The sequence below is a fragment of the Nomia melanderi genome, chromosome 11, assembly GCF_051020985.1.
Source record: "Nomia melanderi isolate GNS246 chromosome 11, iyNomMela1, whole genome shotgun sequence".
Classification (NCBI taxonomy): Eukaryota; Metazoa; Arthropoda; class Insecta; order Hymenoptera; family Halictidae; genus Nomia; species Nomia melanderi.
The window spans coordinates 17,315,051-17,333,981 of record NC_135009.1 but is presented as its reverse complement, the minus strand read 5'-3'; the positions used below and the strand labels follow the sequence as shown (position 1 = coordinate 17,333,981).

The 18,931-nt window shown below is 40.3% G+C and overlaps 3 protein-coding genes across 9 annotated transcripts in view; 2 read left to right on the top strand and 1 right to left on the bottom strand.

Moving 5' to 3' along the window:
- Positions 1 to 372: 372 nt before the first annotated feature.
- Rrp40 (exosome complex component Rrp40) lies at positions 373 to 1,902 on the top strand. The gene is made up of 2 exons (XM_031993837.2): positions 373 to 614; positions 681 to 1,902. Exons 1-2 carry the CDS (start codon positions 373 to 375, stop codon positions 1,222 to 1,224), a joined length of 786 nt encoding a protein of 261 aa, XP_031849697.1. The 3' UTR covers positions 1,225 to 1,902.
- Positions 1,747 to 18,060, bottom strand: LOC116434918 (contactin-3). 6 transcript variants are annotated; one of them, XM_031993862.2, is made up of 7 exons: positions 16,636 to 16,672; positions 9,097 to 9,374; positions 8,057 to 8,338; positions 7,793 to 7,983; positions 7,584 to 7,713; positions 7,356 to 7,496; positions 1,747 to 6,309 (listed from the first exon to the last, which is right to left on the bottom strand). In XM_031993862.2, exons 2-7 carry the CDS (start codon positions 9,137 to 9,139, stop codon positions 6,146 to 6,148), a joined length of 951 nt encoding a protein of 316 aa, XP_031849722.1. In that variant the 5' UTR covers positions 9,140 to 9,374; positions 16,636 to 16,672; the 3' UTR covers positions 1,747 to 6,145. The 6 variants fall into 6 exon arrangements, with proteins under 6 accessions (XP_031849722.1, XP_031849719.1, XP_031849718.2 ...); XM_031993859.2 differs by lacking the exon at positions 16,636 to 16,672 and adding an exon at positions 9,606 to 9,733; XM_031993858.2 differs by lacking the exon at positions 9,097 to 9,374 and having other exon boundaries at positions 16,636 to 18,060.
- The window catches only part of rdgB (retinal degeneration B), a 28,852-nt gene continuing 19,708 nt past the window's right edge, over positions 9,788 to 18,931 (top strand). The window contains exons 1-2 of one of the 2 annotated variants that reach the window (XM_076371929.1): positions 9,805 to 9,937; positions 10,975 to 11,255. The gene's annotated coding sequence lies outside the window, so the exon portion shown is untranslated. Of the gene's footprint in view, positions 9,938 to 10,974; positions 11,256 to 18,931 lie in introns of both variants that reach the window. The other variant, XM_031993841.2, reaches the window with a different exon arrangement.

Below are 18,931 nucleotides of genomic sequence, written 5' to 3'. Positions count from 1 at the left end.
TTGAACTTTGTGCAGTCCATAAATGGTTTACGCGGCAATCGTTTTCCTTCGCTTCACAGCTATCAAGAACGTGAATTATCTGAAATTTCATATGGACAATGGAAAGTATAAGAGTTATTTTATTAATTTAATGATAAATGAAAAATTTCTTCAACCAATGATTGCACCATTGACGTTACACCAATTTATGTAAATTACAGTGCGCATTCGGAGACAGCATTCGAATGAGCGCGCGAGACATTAGCAGAAAACATTGGGAGCTTGTCACGGAGGATCGCACGTGGTACAGCATAATGTAACCAAAAACTGTGTTTGTAAAATTAGATTTTAATTGAATTTATGTTAAAATATATTTGAAATTGTAATCTATGAATGGTACATGTATGTAAACTTACGAAACAAGCTATTCGCCCTAAAAGAATGATGGAAGTCAGCGTAGGAGACATAGTAATGCCAGGTGATATTGTAAAGGATATTGCAACGATTAACAAAAAAGAAACAATAGTCTTAGGACCAGGTCTTCGACGAGAATCTGACACAGTTTTTGCATATAAGGCGGGTGTATTGAGAAAAACAAGTCCAGCCGTGTACTATGTAGACAGTTATCAGAAACGGTAATGGCGATTCATTTTTTAAACAATAAGTTTTGTTTATTTATACGTTACTATAACATTTCACAGGTATGTGCCAAATCGTGGAGAAAATGTAGTGGGTATAATCACGCAAAAAGGCGGTGATATTTTTAAAGTAGACATAGGAGCTAGCGAACAAGCATCGCTTTCGTATTTGGCATTCGAAGGTGCCACAAAGAAAAATCGACCTGATATTCAAGTCGGTGACCTAGTTTTTGCAAAACTTCTAATTGCCAGCAAAGATATGGAACCAGAACTTGTATGCGTAGATTCTCATGGCAAAGAAAAGAAATTAGGTGCTTTAAGTTCTGATGGTATGCTGTTCACATGTTCGTTGAGTCTTATCAGAAAAATATTGAACCAAAGTTCTCCACTATTTAATACATTAGCGCGTAGTCAGGCATTTGAAGTAGCTGCTGGAATGAATGGTAGAGTATGGGTAAAAGCAAGGACTATACAAGAAACAATAGCAGTAGCAAATGCTATTTTAGCAGCAGAGTATGCTACACCCAATGGCATAAAAAAGATATGTTCTGATATTGAAAAGACTTTACTTTTAACGCAACCAGGTAATGATGATACAATGGAATAAAGAGTAACAACCATTTGTTATGAATGGTTATTTATTGTACCAATATTATTAATGAGTTTTATAAATAAATCTGTATGATTTCTTATATGAAATGTGGCGATTATAGTGACAACCATTATGACAACCATTGTGATAAAAATGTAGAATTAGAAATACATGTAGTACATACAAGTATCATTAAATCTGTTGGTCATGTACACTGCTGTAGGTGTACAATGAAAATATTCAATAAGTTTCTATTGACAAAAGTATACATTAATTCCGGTACTACTTGTGTTTCTTATTCTGATTTCAGAATATTATTTAATGAGGAAAACAAATTGATAAAAAAATTGGAATGAATAACAGTATCTTTATCAAAATGACAGTATAAAGTCCTCTTGTAAAGATTCTGTGAAGCACTGTTCTACAAATACTTGAAATGTCAGCATAAAAGTGAATAAAATGATTTTTTTGATATGTAACTGATGTTATTTATCTGTGGTGTGAAAGCTACACTCTAACTAATGATAGTATCAGATATTCAAGCACAACCTTGACTTTCTTTATTTTTTTTCCACAAAAATATTTAAACAACTCTTAAATGAAGCACATTACACTTTTTTCATATTTTTTTGTCTTTCTCATACAGGATTTGTACGTGATGAAATGTGCATTGTATATAGTTTGTAAAACAAACCGTGAACATGTCGGAAAAACACTTTTCTAAACGCTATAGCTATGTATAATAGCTATAGAATGAATTCGTACAATAGTTTAAAACTAATATAACATTGATTCAGCATGAACAATTCTATATGTATGTGGAGTATTATTAGATATTAAATAACAATAAAGTAATACAGTATATTTATCATAAATAAAAGAAATTAATATAATCGAGCATTTCTGTTTAACAATTTATACAAAATATAGAAACAAAACAATAATACGCAATAGTATATACAAATTTTGCTTTATACTCATTTCCGTATTTTTTTTTATAAGATAAACAATTAGCTTAATTAATTGAAGAAACGATCGAAACATTTTGGATTGTAGATCATCCGCAATACTATAACTCAATGAAGAATTAATACAAATACGAGTACCATTAATTAATTAATTAATTTCCATTATAAATATCATTTACTCTCACTTAATTTAAAGGTACAAAACTAATATTATTACTCTAATAGACAATGACATGACAGATGTGTAGTTTTTACAAAAAGTAAGTTTTCGAATCGTGTCAGTATTTACAACTGCTTCCATTTGTAAACACGTATTATATAAAAATCTTATGTACGAAACTTAAGGAGTAGAAGCTTTTTGTAAAAACCACATTGCGTCTTTTTTTTCTGGTATGTCATAGGCAGGTAATATGTATGTTAAGGACGATCCATGGTGCTACTGGCAACCATTATACTATTCTATGGTCTAGTGCTTTACTTAGTATATGTTTCACATGAGCAAGCTATGTGAAGTAAATATATTAATGCGAGACTGTTAACTACAGATGTATGATGATGAACGCTATGCACATGTCGCGTTTCATAGCTTTTCCCTTTAAAAATGTATGATTGTAGATGCAGAAAACACAATCAACCGAAAGGAGAAACTTGTATGAATAAAAGAAAAATTGAAATTGATAATATGACAGACTATAAACCTTTTCATCATAGTATAAACATAAAATATCTGCCATTATCACTGTAGATAGAAATTTCAGTTTATATAATCTTGATCTACCCCATAAAAATATATCTATGTTACATCGTTAGGACATCAGAATAATTTTTTGATATAAAAGGATAAGAGATGTTCTATTGAAAAAATTAATCTCAATGGTGTGCTTTTGATTTCGGTATAATAATAGTCAATTCGAAGTTTCCGATAATAAAAAGAAAGTGTTCGTTCTCACGGCTTTAAAAAAATACTATCCATCTTATTAAATGAAAAAATCATGATCATTACCTTACTATTTACTTTTGCATTTAATGATATTACTTTATTGATTGTATTCCTAACATGATAAAAGTCATTTCGTGAACATCCTATATTGCATAGGTAGATATGCAGATCTTTTACGGTATGCAATGGCAGACCTCTAAACACAGAAGACTAAGCTTTATTGTTAGTTCTTGTAGCAGCTGGTAGTTATAAGAATAATTTTTCACTTTTATACCAAGTTACATTTATACTTCTTTTTTTTATCAGGCTGCATTGTGTTAATGCCACTAAATGTAAAACCTATGCCTTCACCAGATAGCTTTGATAGAGACAGTTAAACATTTAACTTACAATACACCTATTGTTATATATGTCAGCAGAAATAAGTGATTATATTCATAGTTGAATGTGCATGAGACATGAAGTGTCGCGTCATGAAATAATTGTTAACACTGGACTCTGTAAATCAAAATGAATTTCTTTATGGAGAAGTTATTGTGTCGATCGTGTGTATACTATGAATTTATAAAGACACGTTTCGCTAATCAAAAAATTTGACAAAACAATGCCTGCGTTGTAAAAATGCTATTAAAGTAGAAACGCGAAACACGACTCTTCTGAAAGGAAAGAGGAACATGATTCTCTACATGAGATACTCTTAATGAGCAAATCTACCAGATCACTCTTGAAGCTCGATATCATAGCACAAAATTATCTATATGAATATGTAGATAAATATTATCATTGCGTTCCGGCATAATTATCAGTTATATAAAAAATTGTCTTTGCTTATAGCTAAAATATTATGATGCCTCGGCTATATAAATATATATATATATATATATATATTTATATCATTATCATTATTGTTATTATCATATTATTTTTCATTAGCGCGTATATATATATATATACCATTCACAACACAGAGTGCATAGTACGAAGCCGAATTGAATCTGTTCACCCCTAATCGGATTATCCAAAAGGGAGGAACAGATCATGAAGCTTCAATGTAACAACGCACAACCAATTTTTATACAACCTGCGTGCACCAAATTGCTTTTTTGTCATTTCCTTGTATTGACAAAAGCAAGACTTTAACTTACGTAATTGTATTAAGTAGAATCATTAAGGTATTATGTTTCTGACAATATGAACTTTACTAATATAACTGGTGAAAGACTAACACAGACGAGAATCAATTTCCACAACCATTTCCGTATTCATCACTGAGAGTGCTTTAATGAAAACTAACGAAACAAGAGTATAAAAACGTATGTTCTGACTTTTTCTTCTGTAATAAACTTCGTTCGAATCGTTCGAAATGAGCATCAGAGAAAGAAAAATGATTTTTAGACGGAGAAGCCTCAACACTAAGCACTCGTTATATAACTTTTGTAATGAATTTTACGCAATGACAAATTCTGATATGGTGCTACTTGTAAATTGTGGAAAATAACTGTATATTTGTTTGTACAGGAAGAACTCTTATCGAAATCATCAACCTTATTGATTGACTACGTTAATATCTTTTTTTTTTTCTCTTTTATGCGATTCGAGTAGAATGATATTATGTTTCATTACAAATGAATGTTTCTGAAAAGACTTGTCTCGATGATCGATTATCAAAGGTGATTCTATCAAAGATGATATCCAAAATATTTTAACTTATTCTACCTCTGCCCTATATTTACTGCTAATACGAATGGAATGATTTTTAACCGAAATGCACGGTGTCCGGGAGTAATCACTCAATATCACGGAGACTAATGGATTTTTGTCCGTTTTTCCTACCGCTGTACTGGAACTTATTTTTTATGAAATTGTGCTATCTGTTACGAATTTGTTTTGATGAAATTTGATTTTATAGATTATTATAATTCAGTAGCAGTATTGCATTTGTTGTTAAGGTAGTGCAAAAGCATGTTAAAGCATTAGACATTATTTAGATTGATCACATGCAAAGTTAAAAGTATGGGAAATAGAATGTCGCTATAAATAACGTTAACAGAGTAGAATTATCTTTACAATTAGAGTACTGTGGTCTTTACAATTGCACATTCTCTGAATCACAGGATTTTCCCTAGAAAGAACATACAACATGTGTCTTTAATTTCAGCGACATTAAGCTCTTTCGAGAAAACGAGAAATGATTAAAATATCCTTAAAAAACAAACGCGCTCTTACAATAACAATAAATAAAAAACAATAAACTTTAGAAAGACACGGAAAAGGAACTTTTTTACCAACGACTTCTGCACACCTTAAAACGGCAGTAAGCAAGCCTTTTTGTTGTACCTGACAAAATCTGTTTAATCGGATGATTTGTATTGCTGACAAAAATCTTACTTTCTGCATGATATTGTCCATTAAAATCTCATATTTTCTTGATCGTGACGGCTAAAAATAATTGCGTACAAAAGACGTTACATTCATGCAGAATGCAAGATGAATGTATTTTCGCCATTAACATTAATGCCGTGTGACATCAGTTTCCACAGAAAATTTTTGTTTCTTTGTGTTCTTAGAATTACAGTCTTACTAAGAATATTTTCTTTTGGCTTACAGGAGTTCGTTACTTTAAGCTCGATCGATGAGCAATAACGTATCGAATTTCAGTGTTAGAACATCCTGGTAAACTTCCTCAAAAATGTGCTACTCCGTTTCGCAAAACCTAGCAGAGTCTTACATACGCTTTGAACACTTTACATTGTATTGTAAGTGAAAAATTGAACTTCCATCGGAACACTCGGAGCGTACGATTTCAGTTCTTCGATTTTCTGATTACAAACGCAAACGGATTTCAGTGTATTTCGCGATGATAGTATAAGTTTCATCGCTTACCTGACTCTAAGTGCTGCCATCGTTTCACGGTATTCGAGGCCTTCATTTTTGTAATCTCATATTACTTACGTTATAAGGTGACACATAAACTGTGCTCAAGCCACTTGTTAATAAAAAAAGCCACAAAAACCTAAGTATTTAGTTACTAAAGTCGCCTAGGTTGCACAACGCTGTTATTGTTCAGACGCGTAGTTGTTTGGTTGTTGAAATTTTCGTCTTGAGGAATGTGTTCTGTTCTTTCATCGAAAAATCCTGGATTCAGAATGATGTTGGGAACCAGCTCAATCACTTCCTGCTCCTCCAGCTGCGCTGCAATTCGGGAACGGAGATTAATTTTCATTGGTCTAGGCCACGAGTTATATTAGCTTCTACCCTCTCCCTTTACCAATATTTTGCTGGGCTACATATATATTTTTTACAGATACAAACGTTTCAAAGTAACTACATTAATAAACGAATCTTTGAAGTTAATTACTTGAAATTAATATTTGCTTACCCAGCAAATGTATGTGCTACCTCTGACCTATATATTTTGTACAGTCAAAGGTTCACTAATAGCACATAGTGTTATCTAGGCCATAATGCTCTATCACTATTACAATACTCTCTATTCATTGCACTAATCATTCTGCATACCAAATTTTATACAAACCACCAAAGCTTATAATCAGACACATAAAGTATCTTACAAAAATTAGTAACAAGTAGGATAATGAAGTTTTTTTTTCAGTAAATAAATAGACAGTAAGTTTGGTGGCTAATGAAGTCTATTTATAAAATTCAGGTTTCATTCCTATGAGGAGTGTGAAAGGTGCTACTGTCAGGCAAACTGTATAGAAAAAGGTAAACATATGTTATAGATTAATTTAGTGCGTTATGTTGTAAAGTGTACAGTGCAGAAGTTAAGAAAGTGTTATTGTTAAACTGGTATGGTATGAAGATTTATTAAGATGCTAATATATTTTTGAAAGTTAAATACTAGAAAATTCGTTAAATGCTAATAAAATTTGCAGAGCGCTTGCAGTAGGGAAATATTAGTGGAAGATAATTGGTACTGTATTAGAATAGCACTAAATTGATTGAAAGGAGAATGGCTGATGTAAAGAAAGCTAGAGATCAGGGCCATAGATAAGTCGAGTGGTTAGTGATGCTATCGTTTCTGCTGCAGATATTCTCCTCTAGATAAAATACGTTACATGTTCATATTCATCCTTAAAATTAAATGATGTAGCATTATTCTACTAAGTTGATTTACTTGCATGGAAAAAAGTGAGTTTCCTCAGCAGAAATAAATAGCATGAAAGAGAAAGAGTAGAAGCAAAAGCTTTTAGATAAAGTTACCAGGAAATGCTTACAGGGTACTTTGCACTCACGATAGAGGAGGTAACAAGTACCTATACCAAGAATCATAAGTGTACCCATAACTATGCCTACCGCTGCCACCCAGACACGAGTGTCAAAATTTTCTACACCTGATAAGAGATGTCTTGCAAGTTCTGAAATAATTGTCAATCATGAATAATAATACGTTCTGTACATGCGGAGTCCGTATTCTGTAAAATCACCGGGTTCGAATTATGTACCTAATTCTTCGATACTGTGATGCGTATGACCTTCGACCTCAACAATTTCCCCTCTTCCTAGCTGATTTGTTGCCCACACTCGGAAAGAATACGTTGTGTTTGGCACCAAGTGATAAACATCAATTTGCCTCTATAAAATCGTTAACTTTAGTCAAGTTTATTGATAACACAAAAGTAATATATTTTTTCGGAAATAGAGTAAAAATTACAGAATTTGGTGGAATGTGCGTTGGAACAATAGGCTTCCAGTCTTCTGGTTCTTCACCCACATTCGGTTTAAGACGATATTCGGCAGTGAAATCTATGATAGGATAACCACCTGTGCCAGCTACTTCCCAAAGAATATTTGCCAATATTGTGGATGGTTTGACCCATACGTTATGTAAAGCTGGAGGAGGAGCTGAAGATGCAAATAATAATGATACCAATATGCAAGTTATTTTGTGGATGTAATTAAAAATCGAATAACTCACTTCTAACTTGTACATTAACTCTAGTCTTGACAGCGTCACGCAAGGTGCAAGAATAATTCCCAGCATCATCTGCACTAACATTGATAAGTTCCAAAGCTCCATTAGACTCAATCGTAAGACGTTCAATTTGCCCATCCTCGCGTCCATCTCTTATCCACATCGGCCTAGCAGATGTGCCTGACTGTGGTAGTGCATCTTCTTCTGAACAAGCTAAAGTCAAGTTCTGACCAACGTCTACAGCAACAAAACGCACTGGCACCAAAGTCACTGCTTCCTGCCATGCTAAAGATCACAATAAATTCTTTGACTAACATAATTGAATGGAAACTGCTAGTCACTGTAAAAGCATAAAGGAATACATTCAAAGTTACGTTCCTTGACTTTGTTAACATGTAAATTTCTCTATTGACTATGAAAAACCTGTTCTTACAAAATATTATACGCATGTTATATCGTAATATACTATTAAGAAACCTATATATATATATATATATATATATACATATACATATACACATATATACATATATATATATATATATATATATATAAAAATAACATAAATAATCTATAAATCTCTATCAATTAATTCTTTCTAAATATAAAACCGTATGAAACAATTCTTTCAACTAACAGGTACATATAATTATAATTTATTCTTCCCGATTCGTATATGTTTACGACATACTCCATAGTTTCACACAAATAAATTCTACATCCTATAGACAAATCATTTAATTCTATACCTGTGCAAGCGATACGCATTTAAATGATCAAGTACAATAATATAGTATTGACATTCCACCGATCAATGGACTCGGCGGAACGGCTGAATGAGGATCTCCGAGGAGGAGATCGGACGTGTGGAAAAAAACAGGATACTTAGTGAAATTTGCATAACTCGACCCTGAATTGTAACGATCGTGCACTTAGCCCGATTTGCACGATGCACGTATACAAGCGCACGAACGCTGAACGGTGTTCGTGTCACATTGATCGGCAGGTGGGCTCACGGCTGAGCGAATCTCATGGTTACTCACCTGCCAGGAAGAGTATCAGTGTAACGATTCTATGCCCAACCATTCTGCCATATTAGACGGTCTCGCGTGGATACGTACGGAAACGCGTTAAGGATCTCTTCCCGGCCGCATCTTTCGGTCAATCTTATTTTCCACTTTTGAACGAGCCACGGTACGCGGGAGCTGTCAAACTCATCACGCTTCGCGGAACACCGCCCGTCCGGCGCTCTTTGGATTTTATTGAGTTGCCAACGCCGCGCTCTCGTGGCGACGCTACGAACCCGATCCGAAAACAGGGCCTGCAACCGTATCGAAAACAAATGTAACAGCTGTTCGGGATTAATGCACGCGGCTCTTCTTTTTTTTTTCTCCCTCGCGTCACATCAAATTCTACTGCACCGTGCACGTAACGGCAATTAAACGATTCGTTTTCACCAGTGCCCGTTCAAACGTATTCACGCGCGCCGTCGAATGTCCGAATTCGTCGAATTAATCTTAACGATCCGAGAGGTCTAGAAATGACTAGTTACCTTGTTAAATTGGATCACTGCACACGCGGGAACAAGTGCATCGATACTCGTACCATAGAACTGGTTGAATCTGCTTTACTCATTGAGGAAGAGCCGTTCCATATTTCTCTCCGTCTCTGTCGGGATTAACTAGAGAAAAACGATAGACACCTCGCTCGTAATGGGATAATCGCGGTAGTTGCGTATGATTGCCGGCGGGCGTGTATGTGTATGTGTATATGTATATGTGTGTGTGTGTGTACATCTGGTATATGCGAGAATACGTGAACACCGCTGAAGCGAGCGAGAAGCAAGGAAACAAAGACGACTGGTTGAATCCTGACAGCGAATTGGTACGTACGGCTGTCTATGTGCATGCACGCGCCACACGTAACACCGAGATCGATCTGTGCTTTTTCAAACAATTTAACAGTCAGATCTATTACCAACTACGTACTTCCGGTTATACAAAAACACCGGCCAGATGGGGGATTATCTATTTTCATGCATCAAACATCCTGATTTTACGTAACAATCAAACCTTTTGTCCTTTGCACGCCTGTGAAACGTTTCGCACGAGATACGTGTGTACAGTAGGAGAGGAAACTATGTGTACACCGGTGTACACATGTTGTGCACTTGTCTTCAGTTCGCGGTACTACTGTTTTATTATAAACGATAACTTGAATGTTACCGTTATCGGGTTATATCTTAACACGTTGAATGCCACGGGGTCACCGGTGACCGAATCGAATTACTATAGTTCACTCAATTACACGATGATTATTTGAAAACATTTCTATATTATAAATAATGCTGGCTAATGCGCTGACATTCAGCTAGACGAACTTGCAATGACAACAATGCAATTCGATCGAACGATTTAATATCATATTTCCTCCATTTCGAGTATTTTGCTTTATCGAATCGAACGATAGTCTCGCAGGATAACTCGACGCAAGTTTTATATCAAAAATAATGTTTGCAATTGAAAGGAAGCTTATCTTGTAGCGTCAGGTACAGACGGTTCTTTATTTCTAACAATTTATTCATCGCGTTCACTGTGTATTCGATCCTTGCGTGTATTTACGGACCGTTTAGTTTCTTCGTATATGCATTTAACGTACAAACGCGCCGCCATAGTGTTTACATTCGTCAACGTTTTGAAATTTGTTCAAACAGTACCGATCTCTTAAATTTGTCTTCGTTATTCTCGTCGCTGCTCTTCTGAAATTATTTGCATTCGTTACGTTTGCAGTAATCGGTGGTGCTGCGAGCCTAAGAGTAACGCGAATTGTTATAGAATATACTGCGCAGCATATGTGTTTGAAAATCTGAACACGGTACTGTTGGTCTTCCCGTTAGAAACTGAAATATTCTTTTGTTCTAGCTTGCCACGAAATAAGATCATTAGTTTAAGATACCGTGCTCAAGGTTAATGGAAGATGAAGCGTCATTAAGGAAACGAAGGCAATAAGATTGTAATGGTACAGAGTGTGTCCGTCGTAATCTATACATTTATTGTTTACTTTCGTTGAAATACGTCGTTATTCGAGGGTTGGAAGATCTCGTTGCGCAGCCGACGTTGTACTCATCGTTCTCCATCTTTCTCTATGTGACGTAACCAGTGACGTCAACCAATTGGAGGATCGATCGAATTCAAACTTGGAGGTAGAAACTTTTACTTTCCTCACGGTTTTTCAACTGTCTCATTTAATCGAACAACCTCGCGCTGTCCGCTAATGGACAATTAAATATTACTTTTCGTCAAGTAACGCTCAAACAGTAACAGTAAGGACAGTAATGACTTCCGGTCGAATTTCGAGGAACTGTACAACGGTAAAATATTCCATAAAAAATTACTCATTTGATCTACACGTTTCTGTACTATTATTTATCAAAGAGAATTACTTATTTTTAGGAGAATCAAAAGCCCACGATGTTTCCACAATATTCACCCTCCATTTACAAAAAGAAGAGAAGAATAGGAAAGACGTTTGAAATGATTTCATCAGCAGATTGCGGATTTTATCCATTGGTATCGCTCGAAAATTAAAATCGACACGAAAATCCGCAATCTACTTTTAACACGTCAAGCGCCACGTTTTCTCGTAGAGTTATTCCTTTGCGGCAAGGAAAAGTAGGGAGAATTCTTAATTGTTTGGCGTTGCAGTGCTTGCAGTGCACTATCAACTTCGTTACGTTAAGCATTTTCATTCGGTTATCTTGCACGTTACGATTGTTTTCGAGTAACTCAGAAGCGTCATTAAATATTTAAATCAGTTTCATACCGTGGTTACCGATGGACTCGGCCGTGGCGTCACAAGAACAAACCGACGTTGCCGGTCACCGGTGACTGGTGGACGCTTTAATTCGATTCGTTTTCACCTGGACCGTTCCTCGTTAAGCTCGTTGCTCGTTAAGCCGGGCTCGCGACTCGAGTGCAAGAATATTTAGCTCAGGGTGCACCTCAATGTCAGCATAATGCACCGCGCCGATAATGAACATTAAAACCAGTTAATGGGAGGCAGTCGTACGATAGCGCGTAATCGGGCTGTAATGTAATCCTCTTATAGAATTTGTACCGAGTCAATATCGACGGGTTCGGTGAACCTCTGCGGCTGTTAGTCCCGGAAAACTCGTGAGTCTAAAAATAATTTACCGATACACTCCTCTGTTAGGTGTTTCCGTCTTCTCTCTCTCTCTCTCTCTCTCTCTCTTTTTTTTAGTCTGCCCGAGGAAAACGGTCGCTTAATCGCGACACCGTAGAAGTTCGCGCTATCGCGCTCCTCCACCTTCTGCCGCATTGAAACCGAATCGCTCCAGTTCCTAAGCGCCGAGACGCTTCGAGCGAGATACGGTTTACGAGTTCCGAACAAAGGACCCGATACGCCGCTCGCTCGTGCTTGACATTTTGGTAGCTGCAAGCCGAAGTTTACCGTGCTCCGAGCGGACGCGATTCCCAGCGATCGCTGGAGGAAAGTAAATTGCCTCTTGATTCAATCTTCGACCTACGTCCGCTACCAGGGATTCAGATGAACCGTTCCCTATGCTTTCGGGATTCCTCGAATGTCACGGGATTTATCAACGTCCGAAGATCGGCCGAACCTCGCGCAATTATCTGAACGAACGCATCGCCTCCTTTGAGCGACTATAACATTCTTCCTCCGCCTCGCGCGATTCGTTGCGCGTCCCGCCGCCGTGAAACATTCCTGCGAAATCCTCCGCACCGTTCATCTTCGCATTCCCCTCGTACGAAGAATTTTTATCAAGTTCCCTCCAGGTATTCGCTTTTACGCCGGCCGACGCGGCACTCTCGCGTCGAGTAAAAAGTACATTTTTTAATATATTCGCAGAGGCAGAAGCGCAGCCGCGCGCGGGGAACAGAGGCCGGGAGGCGGTGTCATAAAAAGTTACGAGGCGCGCTTGAAAGCTCGTATTAAATCTCTCCCGAGGTGGATCGTCCGAGGGAACAAAAAAATTCGGACGGTCCGTTAACAACGAGATTCTTCTGCTTCGCGGGGGCAGTCCGACCGATACGGTCCGGTTCGATGGACACGCTAACGTGATTCCGAGCCTTTTATTCGCCGTCCAATTACATTTAAATTGGACCGTTTGCTACAGAGGGAAAAAAGTTTCTGTCGACCCAGTTCTTGCCTCGTCCCGGCTTCCTAATTTGGTTCGGAGTCGAAGGATTTCCGAGGAACTTTCCAATTACTACCTTCCATGCCCGACCGAAGGGAAGAACGAGAAAAAAGGAATATGAACTGCTGCGAGCCCTAGGTCTCCGAGAGCCGAGTCCTTTGAATTTTCAGAAGAACCTCGCCTCGACCCTGTACGCGATTCTCGGCCGGATGTTTGGCTGCCGGAAAAGCGGGTTGTACCTAGGCCAGGAGGGTGGAAACTTCGACCCGTCCTCTCGAAATGTCAAAGGTTGCCGCGCAAGGCGCATCGACGTATCCTCGTTTTCCGGGAGCCAGCCGAATACCACAATCCCATTGTTCCTGCCCTATCGTCGGGGAATAATTATCATTGAATCATTTCTGCGCCGTTTAATCGCCGAGCCACCCGGAACTCCGAGAGACGCGCCTCCGTAACCGGATTTCGATCAATCGTTCTTTCTTCTTTATTCGACAAAAAGGATTCGGACGCGTCGAAACGAACTCTCCGTTAGCGTTGACTGCCACGGTGGTCGTTGGTGATCGGAGCTTCGAAATCACTTGAAGATAATTATAATTCATAAGATAACTGACGTCGAAGAAAAAGATTCAATGACGTAGATAACTAGATAATATTGTAACGTAAGAATTGAGGTAGGAAATGATTAATAATCATTCCTATTTATCTTTGTTACGAAGGTGTAATCGACGTGTCAAGAAAGTCGCAAACTAGAGCAGAAGAATAGAATATATTGAATGTTATTATATTCGAAAAGACGTGAATTCACGTCAGCGGTGGCGAACGTGATAAGGACTCCACGGGGCTTTCGATGAACTTATGATCATATTCCATAAGTTATCGTGTCAACGGTGCACGTATAGTTCCGATGAAGCGAGCGAACTGCTGCAGAGGCGGTCTTCGATAATAAAGCAGCGACGGAACTTTCGAACAGATATTGTTACTCAGACATCGATGGAACAAAATGATGCTTCGAGGTGCTTTCCAATGCAAAGAGGCAGGCGCGTCGAAGAGGCGTTGCCAGTAATTTAATATCGCGCGAAGGACTCCCGAGATCCATTTCTTTCGACGCGTCCAACCTCGGCCGGAGCGCGGTCTTCCAAGTTCGCGGCCGAACTCTGAACTCCTTTGGCATTATCGAGCAATTTCCTGCGGGCCGGTTCTCCCCCTCTATTCGTTTCAGAATTTTTACGATTCGCGCGAACCTTGAAGTTCAAGGAATATGCTCGCGTACCCGTGAATACCAAAGAAGAGCGAACGGAAACGGTTACCACTAGATTTACGGGCGCTTATTGTTCGGTTCATTCCGTTGTTGCCAGTAGAATGGACGTTCATTTAGATCTCGGAAATTAGAGATTGAAAAATAGACGACTAGGATATACTCGCGTCCCCGCGAACAATCGTAATCGACGTAAACATTCAGCGAACAATGTTCATCAAATTCAATATATCGTTTCATAAACCTAGCATTACATTCATCCGGACAGACGGACGACGATTATTGTCCCGAGGATGAAAGAAGAGCGCCGTAGACTTTCGACGTTCTCATTGTACCCGAAGCGCACCGCCAGTATTAATTTCCGGCGAAACTGTTTCCAAGAGAATATTCAATTGCGCGGCCAAGCTGAATGAAAACAGGGCAATTAATCTCTCGACGGGGACGACAATCGTTTTAACGATTCCGCGGGTTCGCGTTGCCGGCTGCTCGTAAGCCCGTTTATTTCTGCAAACGTTTGCGGCCCGAGGGAAGCAACATCCTCTTCAGCTCGGACGGTTTACAGAAGCGATCGGGGTCCTTCGGTGGTCTATCTGATTATCTCCGAATGATTTCCATAGATTCCCGGCGTGTACCGGTTACCGGGGGCCACTAGACTGTTCGGTGATCCTTCAGGGATCACGACGGCCGTTCAACGTAGGAGACGGTCTCTGCTGTCTGCCAAGAGCCATTAGAGTTCTTAAGGAGGATAAACGGAGCAGAAGGTGGTCATAAAGATTACGAGCGAAGATAGCCAATGAGCAATGACCAGAGATGATTGTGAGAGATCGAGAAGACTCGGAAGTTGTCAGGAAACGAGACGTTTTAGTTACTGATAAAAGAATGAAGTAACAACTTATTTTATTCTGAATCTATCGAATGATTATCCTATAGAATTAGTTTCACAGTGAGCAGTGTACGTTCGTCAGAATTCAATCTTCTGGGAAGTGTTGGCGACTGCTGTTTTTTAATGGCTACTGGCACAGCATTGTTCCACCCGATTTATCGCTGGCAAACATCATATATTGATTTTTAATTGCAGCAATAAATCAGGCTTCAAGGATTCCAAATATTTGGGAAGTTACTCTAACGGACGTGTGCTCTGTTCTCGCATCTGCGCAAAGCAAGCTACACAGAGGCTATTATTTATCCGAGTAAGTGGACTTTGCCGGGGATCTCACAAACAACGACTCCTTCGCCGAAAACAATGCTGCCACGTGAGACATCATCGACGGAGCGAGTTGTTTTTCGAAAAAATAACTAAACGGGCCTCGAGAGCGCGCGAAAATTACCGAACAACGATTGTACTCTAACAATAGAGCCGCAGCAATGGAGTGGAAGCCGAGGATGGACTGTCGATGGAGCACCGGCTTCGACGAGCGAATAAACGAAAGTCAGAGTGTTATAAATCACGCGTAATAAGAAACGCGAGCAACGGCGTTCGATTCACATGACGAACGATGCTCGCGGATTCGTAAAAATAATTCGACGCCGGAGCATTTCGATTATTCTCTAACCGTTACGATCGCGTTTATAACCGATTCCGGATGGCTAATTAAACAAACAATTCCCGGAAATTCCAATTCGCGTTCCCCGACGGCGCCCGAATTGTTTAAGTTGCCCGGATTTATTTGTTTGACAAGTAAGACTCTATTTTCGCCGTGGCCGAGCGATGCCAAGATTTCCCGGGAATCGCGTGCAAGAACGAAAACTAATGAAACAATGATGTTCGCGGTACCAGCGGGAACGTGATATACGGATAGCTGCGTGTTTACTGGTTTCCACTGACCCCAGACAAGCTGGCGGTCCGGTGAAATACATTTTCCGCTACGCGCTGTCCCATTTATCCTGCCGCGCGTTTATCCGAGAGAGATGTCCTGTCGCCATTAATCTCGTTCGATGGAGACGGAGGACGAGCAGCCGGCGAGAGACTTTCTTACGCGATCGCCGGAGTAAATTCGACGAGAGACGCAAAAATTTCCGCAATTTCGCTTTACGCGACATCCTGCGGCATTCAACGTGTTAATATTATATGATTTAGTGAATATCGTTCCTCGAATTGGACGCTGTCGGGTATCTAGAAACCGCGCTCAACGCGTTAGAATTACGATTACTCACCTGGTTCCACGGCGTGTCGGATCGGCTGATTTCCCACGGAACGGAGACGGATACCTCGTAGCAAATAAAAGCGGAAGAGTCGGAAGACTGCTATAAATACGGCTGATTTGCAAACGTCATGGGAGCCACATTCATGCGCCGGAAGCGCGGTGCTCGTCATGAAACGGACATAACATGTATCCTCATTTTCTGGCTTGTTCGACGGAGTATCGCGAAACTATCGAACGGAAAGCAATTCCGCGGTTCACAATGACCCCGTGGCGTGTTTTCTCGTAGGGAATCTCGATAGCTTCCATCGGGGATCGCGAGGCAAGAGATAAAGCCGCGGACAGTCCGCTGGAACGTCGCTGAAGTTGGATTCCTTCGCGATGAATGGAATTTATCGGCAGGAATCCGAGAACCGACGATTCCCCGATCGTCCGAGCACGTAGAAATTCGATCGAAGGAACCGTGGCGCTGCAGGTGTACTTCTCTCGCGAAAAGAAATGAGTTGAGATCGAAGCGCGACCTTGATCGCGAATCATGCGATTAATCGAGGGATGACAGCGGAACGTTACGCAGCAATGGTCGCTTTCCGCGAGTCGAGGATCCTGTTCTCGACTTTCTTGGCGAACGTCAACGGAGCAGCTCGCTTTCCATCGAACAAAGTGACCGTTGACAATGGCCGGGCGTCTTTTCTCTCGACAAATAAAACTGTTAGCCTTGGCAGGATCACAAGTATCTCGAGGAACGAGTCATCGTCGTCGAAGATAAACAGAGGCATCGGATCCTTCGGTTGTCCGTGCCGCCGGATATCGACGCTCTCTCCCAAAGGTTCCCGTACAAAAGCTCCCTTTCGCAGTCGCAATTTCTTTGTTTCTTCATAAACCTCCGTGCGCGTTGTTGACGTAGAATAAATTGGCCGCTCAAGGTCGGCAGACGGAGCGGCCCCCCTCCGCCGCGGTCTCCGCCGCCCACCCGTGAAAGTTTGAATGGCGCCTAATGTGATTCACCGTTGCGGACCTTGAGCTTCGATTGATTGTCCTCGCGAGCGCTGCAAAAGTCCGCTTGATAACCCGAATGTTTACCAACCCGAGCACGTTGACGCGATCCCGTGCCTATCTTTCAGGGAAGAACGCGTTGCACGTGTTATCTCCGCGCGATGTTTACGCGGTGGGTCACGAGCGCGCCGGAAGAAAGGTCCTCTCGTTCGGGCGGTCCTCGGTTCCCTTGCAATCTACTTTGGCGACGATTTGCGATACTTGGAAGATGTCCAAGGCGGTTCGTTCCTCGACAGGATGCTCCGGTTAGTGCTGTAAAACATTCGAGTCTTCGAAGCTTCAAGGTTCCACCTTAAAGGCCGAGTCTCGGAGACGCGGAGTTTAATGGAACTCGAGTCGTTCAAGCTTCGAGACTCAGGTAGAAAACTCATTTGAAAACGGCTGAAGAGACGAGCTGTTGCCGTGTTAACATCGAACATTTCAAACTTAACGTTGAATATCTGAGAAATCCAGGCTTGAATTTCGCTGTTGTATAGTAACGGAGACGGCTCGGGTCTCGGAGCCAGGAGACTCGAGCGTTGAACACTTCAGCTTTTAGAGCTCAAGGCTCCGAAGGCTCGAGTAGCGACTACGGTTTCCAAGGCTCCATTCTCGGAGTTGATTTTTACAATGCTAACTGCGATCCATTTGCGAGCAAGTTATCTTATACCTCAGAGACTGGTTACGCCAGCAACGCAGGGGCTACGCGAGGAGGATCACGTTACAGAAGCGTTCGCAGCTTCTCTTCTGAAAGCAGCTCCTGCAAAAGAGACAAACCGAAGTCAGACTGTCCTGATCAGAAGCAAGAGATAGTCCGGGATCATCCTTTAAAATGCCCTCTTTCCCCGGATCCTTGCGCTGCTCCTCCGCACGGTCCTCGCGGCGCGGATGCATCAGCTGCACCAGCTGCACCTCGGAAGTACCGTTCTCCTTGCCTGAATATAGACGATTATTCTCCCTGCACAGGTAAAGCTCGTTTAGATCCTCCATGTGTGCCCCGGGAATTCCCCGTGCGCGACACGAAACGCTTTCATAATTCATCCGCCGCGGGAACTTTGTGGGTCAGACTGATAAAAATGTCTAGAGACACGCGTCACGTGTTATCACCGATGCTACCGATAATCGATAATTGAACTATTACGTTGTCTCCCCCGGGACACGTACGTTTCCCTTTTATCTTGTCCGGTTTTCGCGGGAGTGTTGAATAACGTTGATAATACGGCATTGTGATAGCGTATCTGATAAAAGCCGCGTATGAACTATTCGAGAATGGAAAG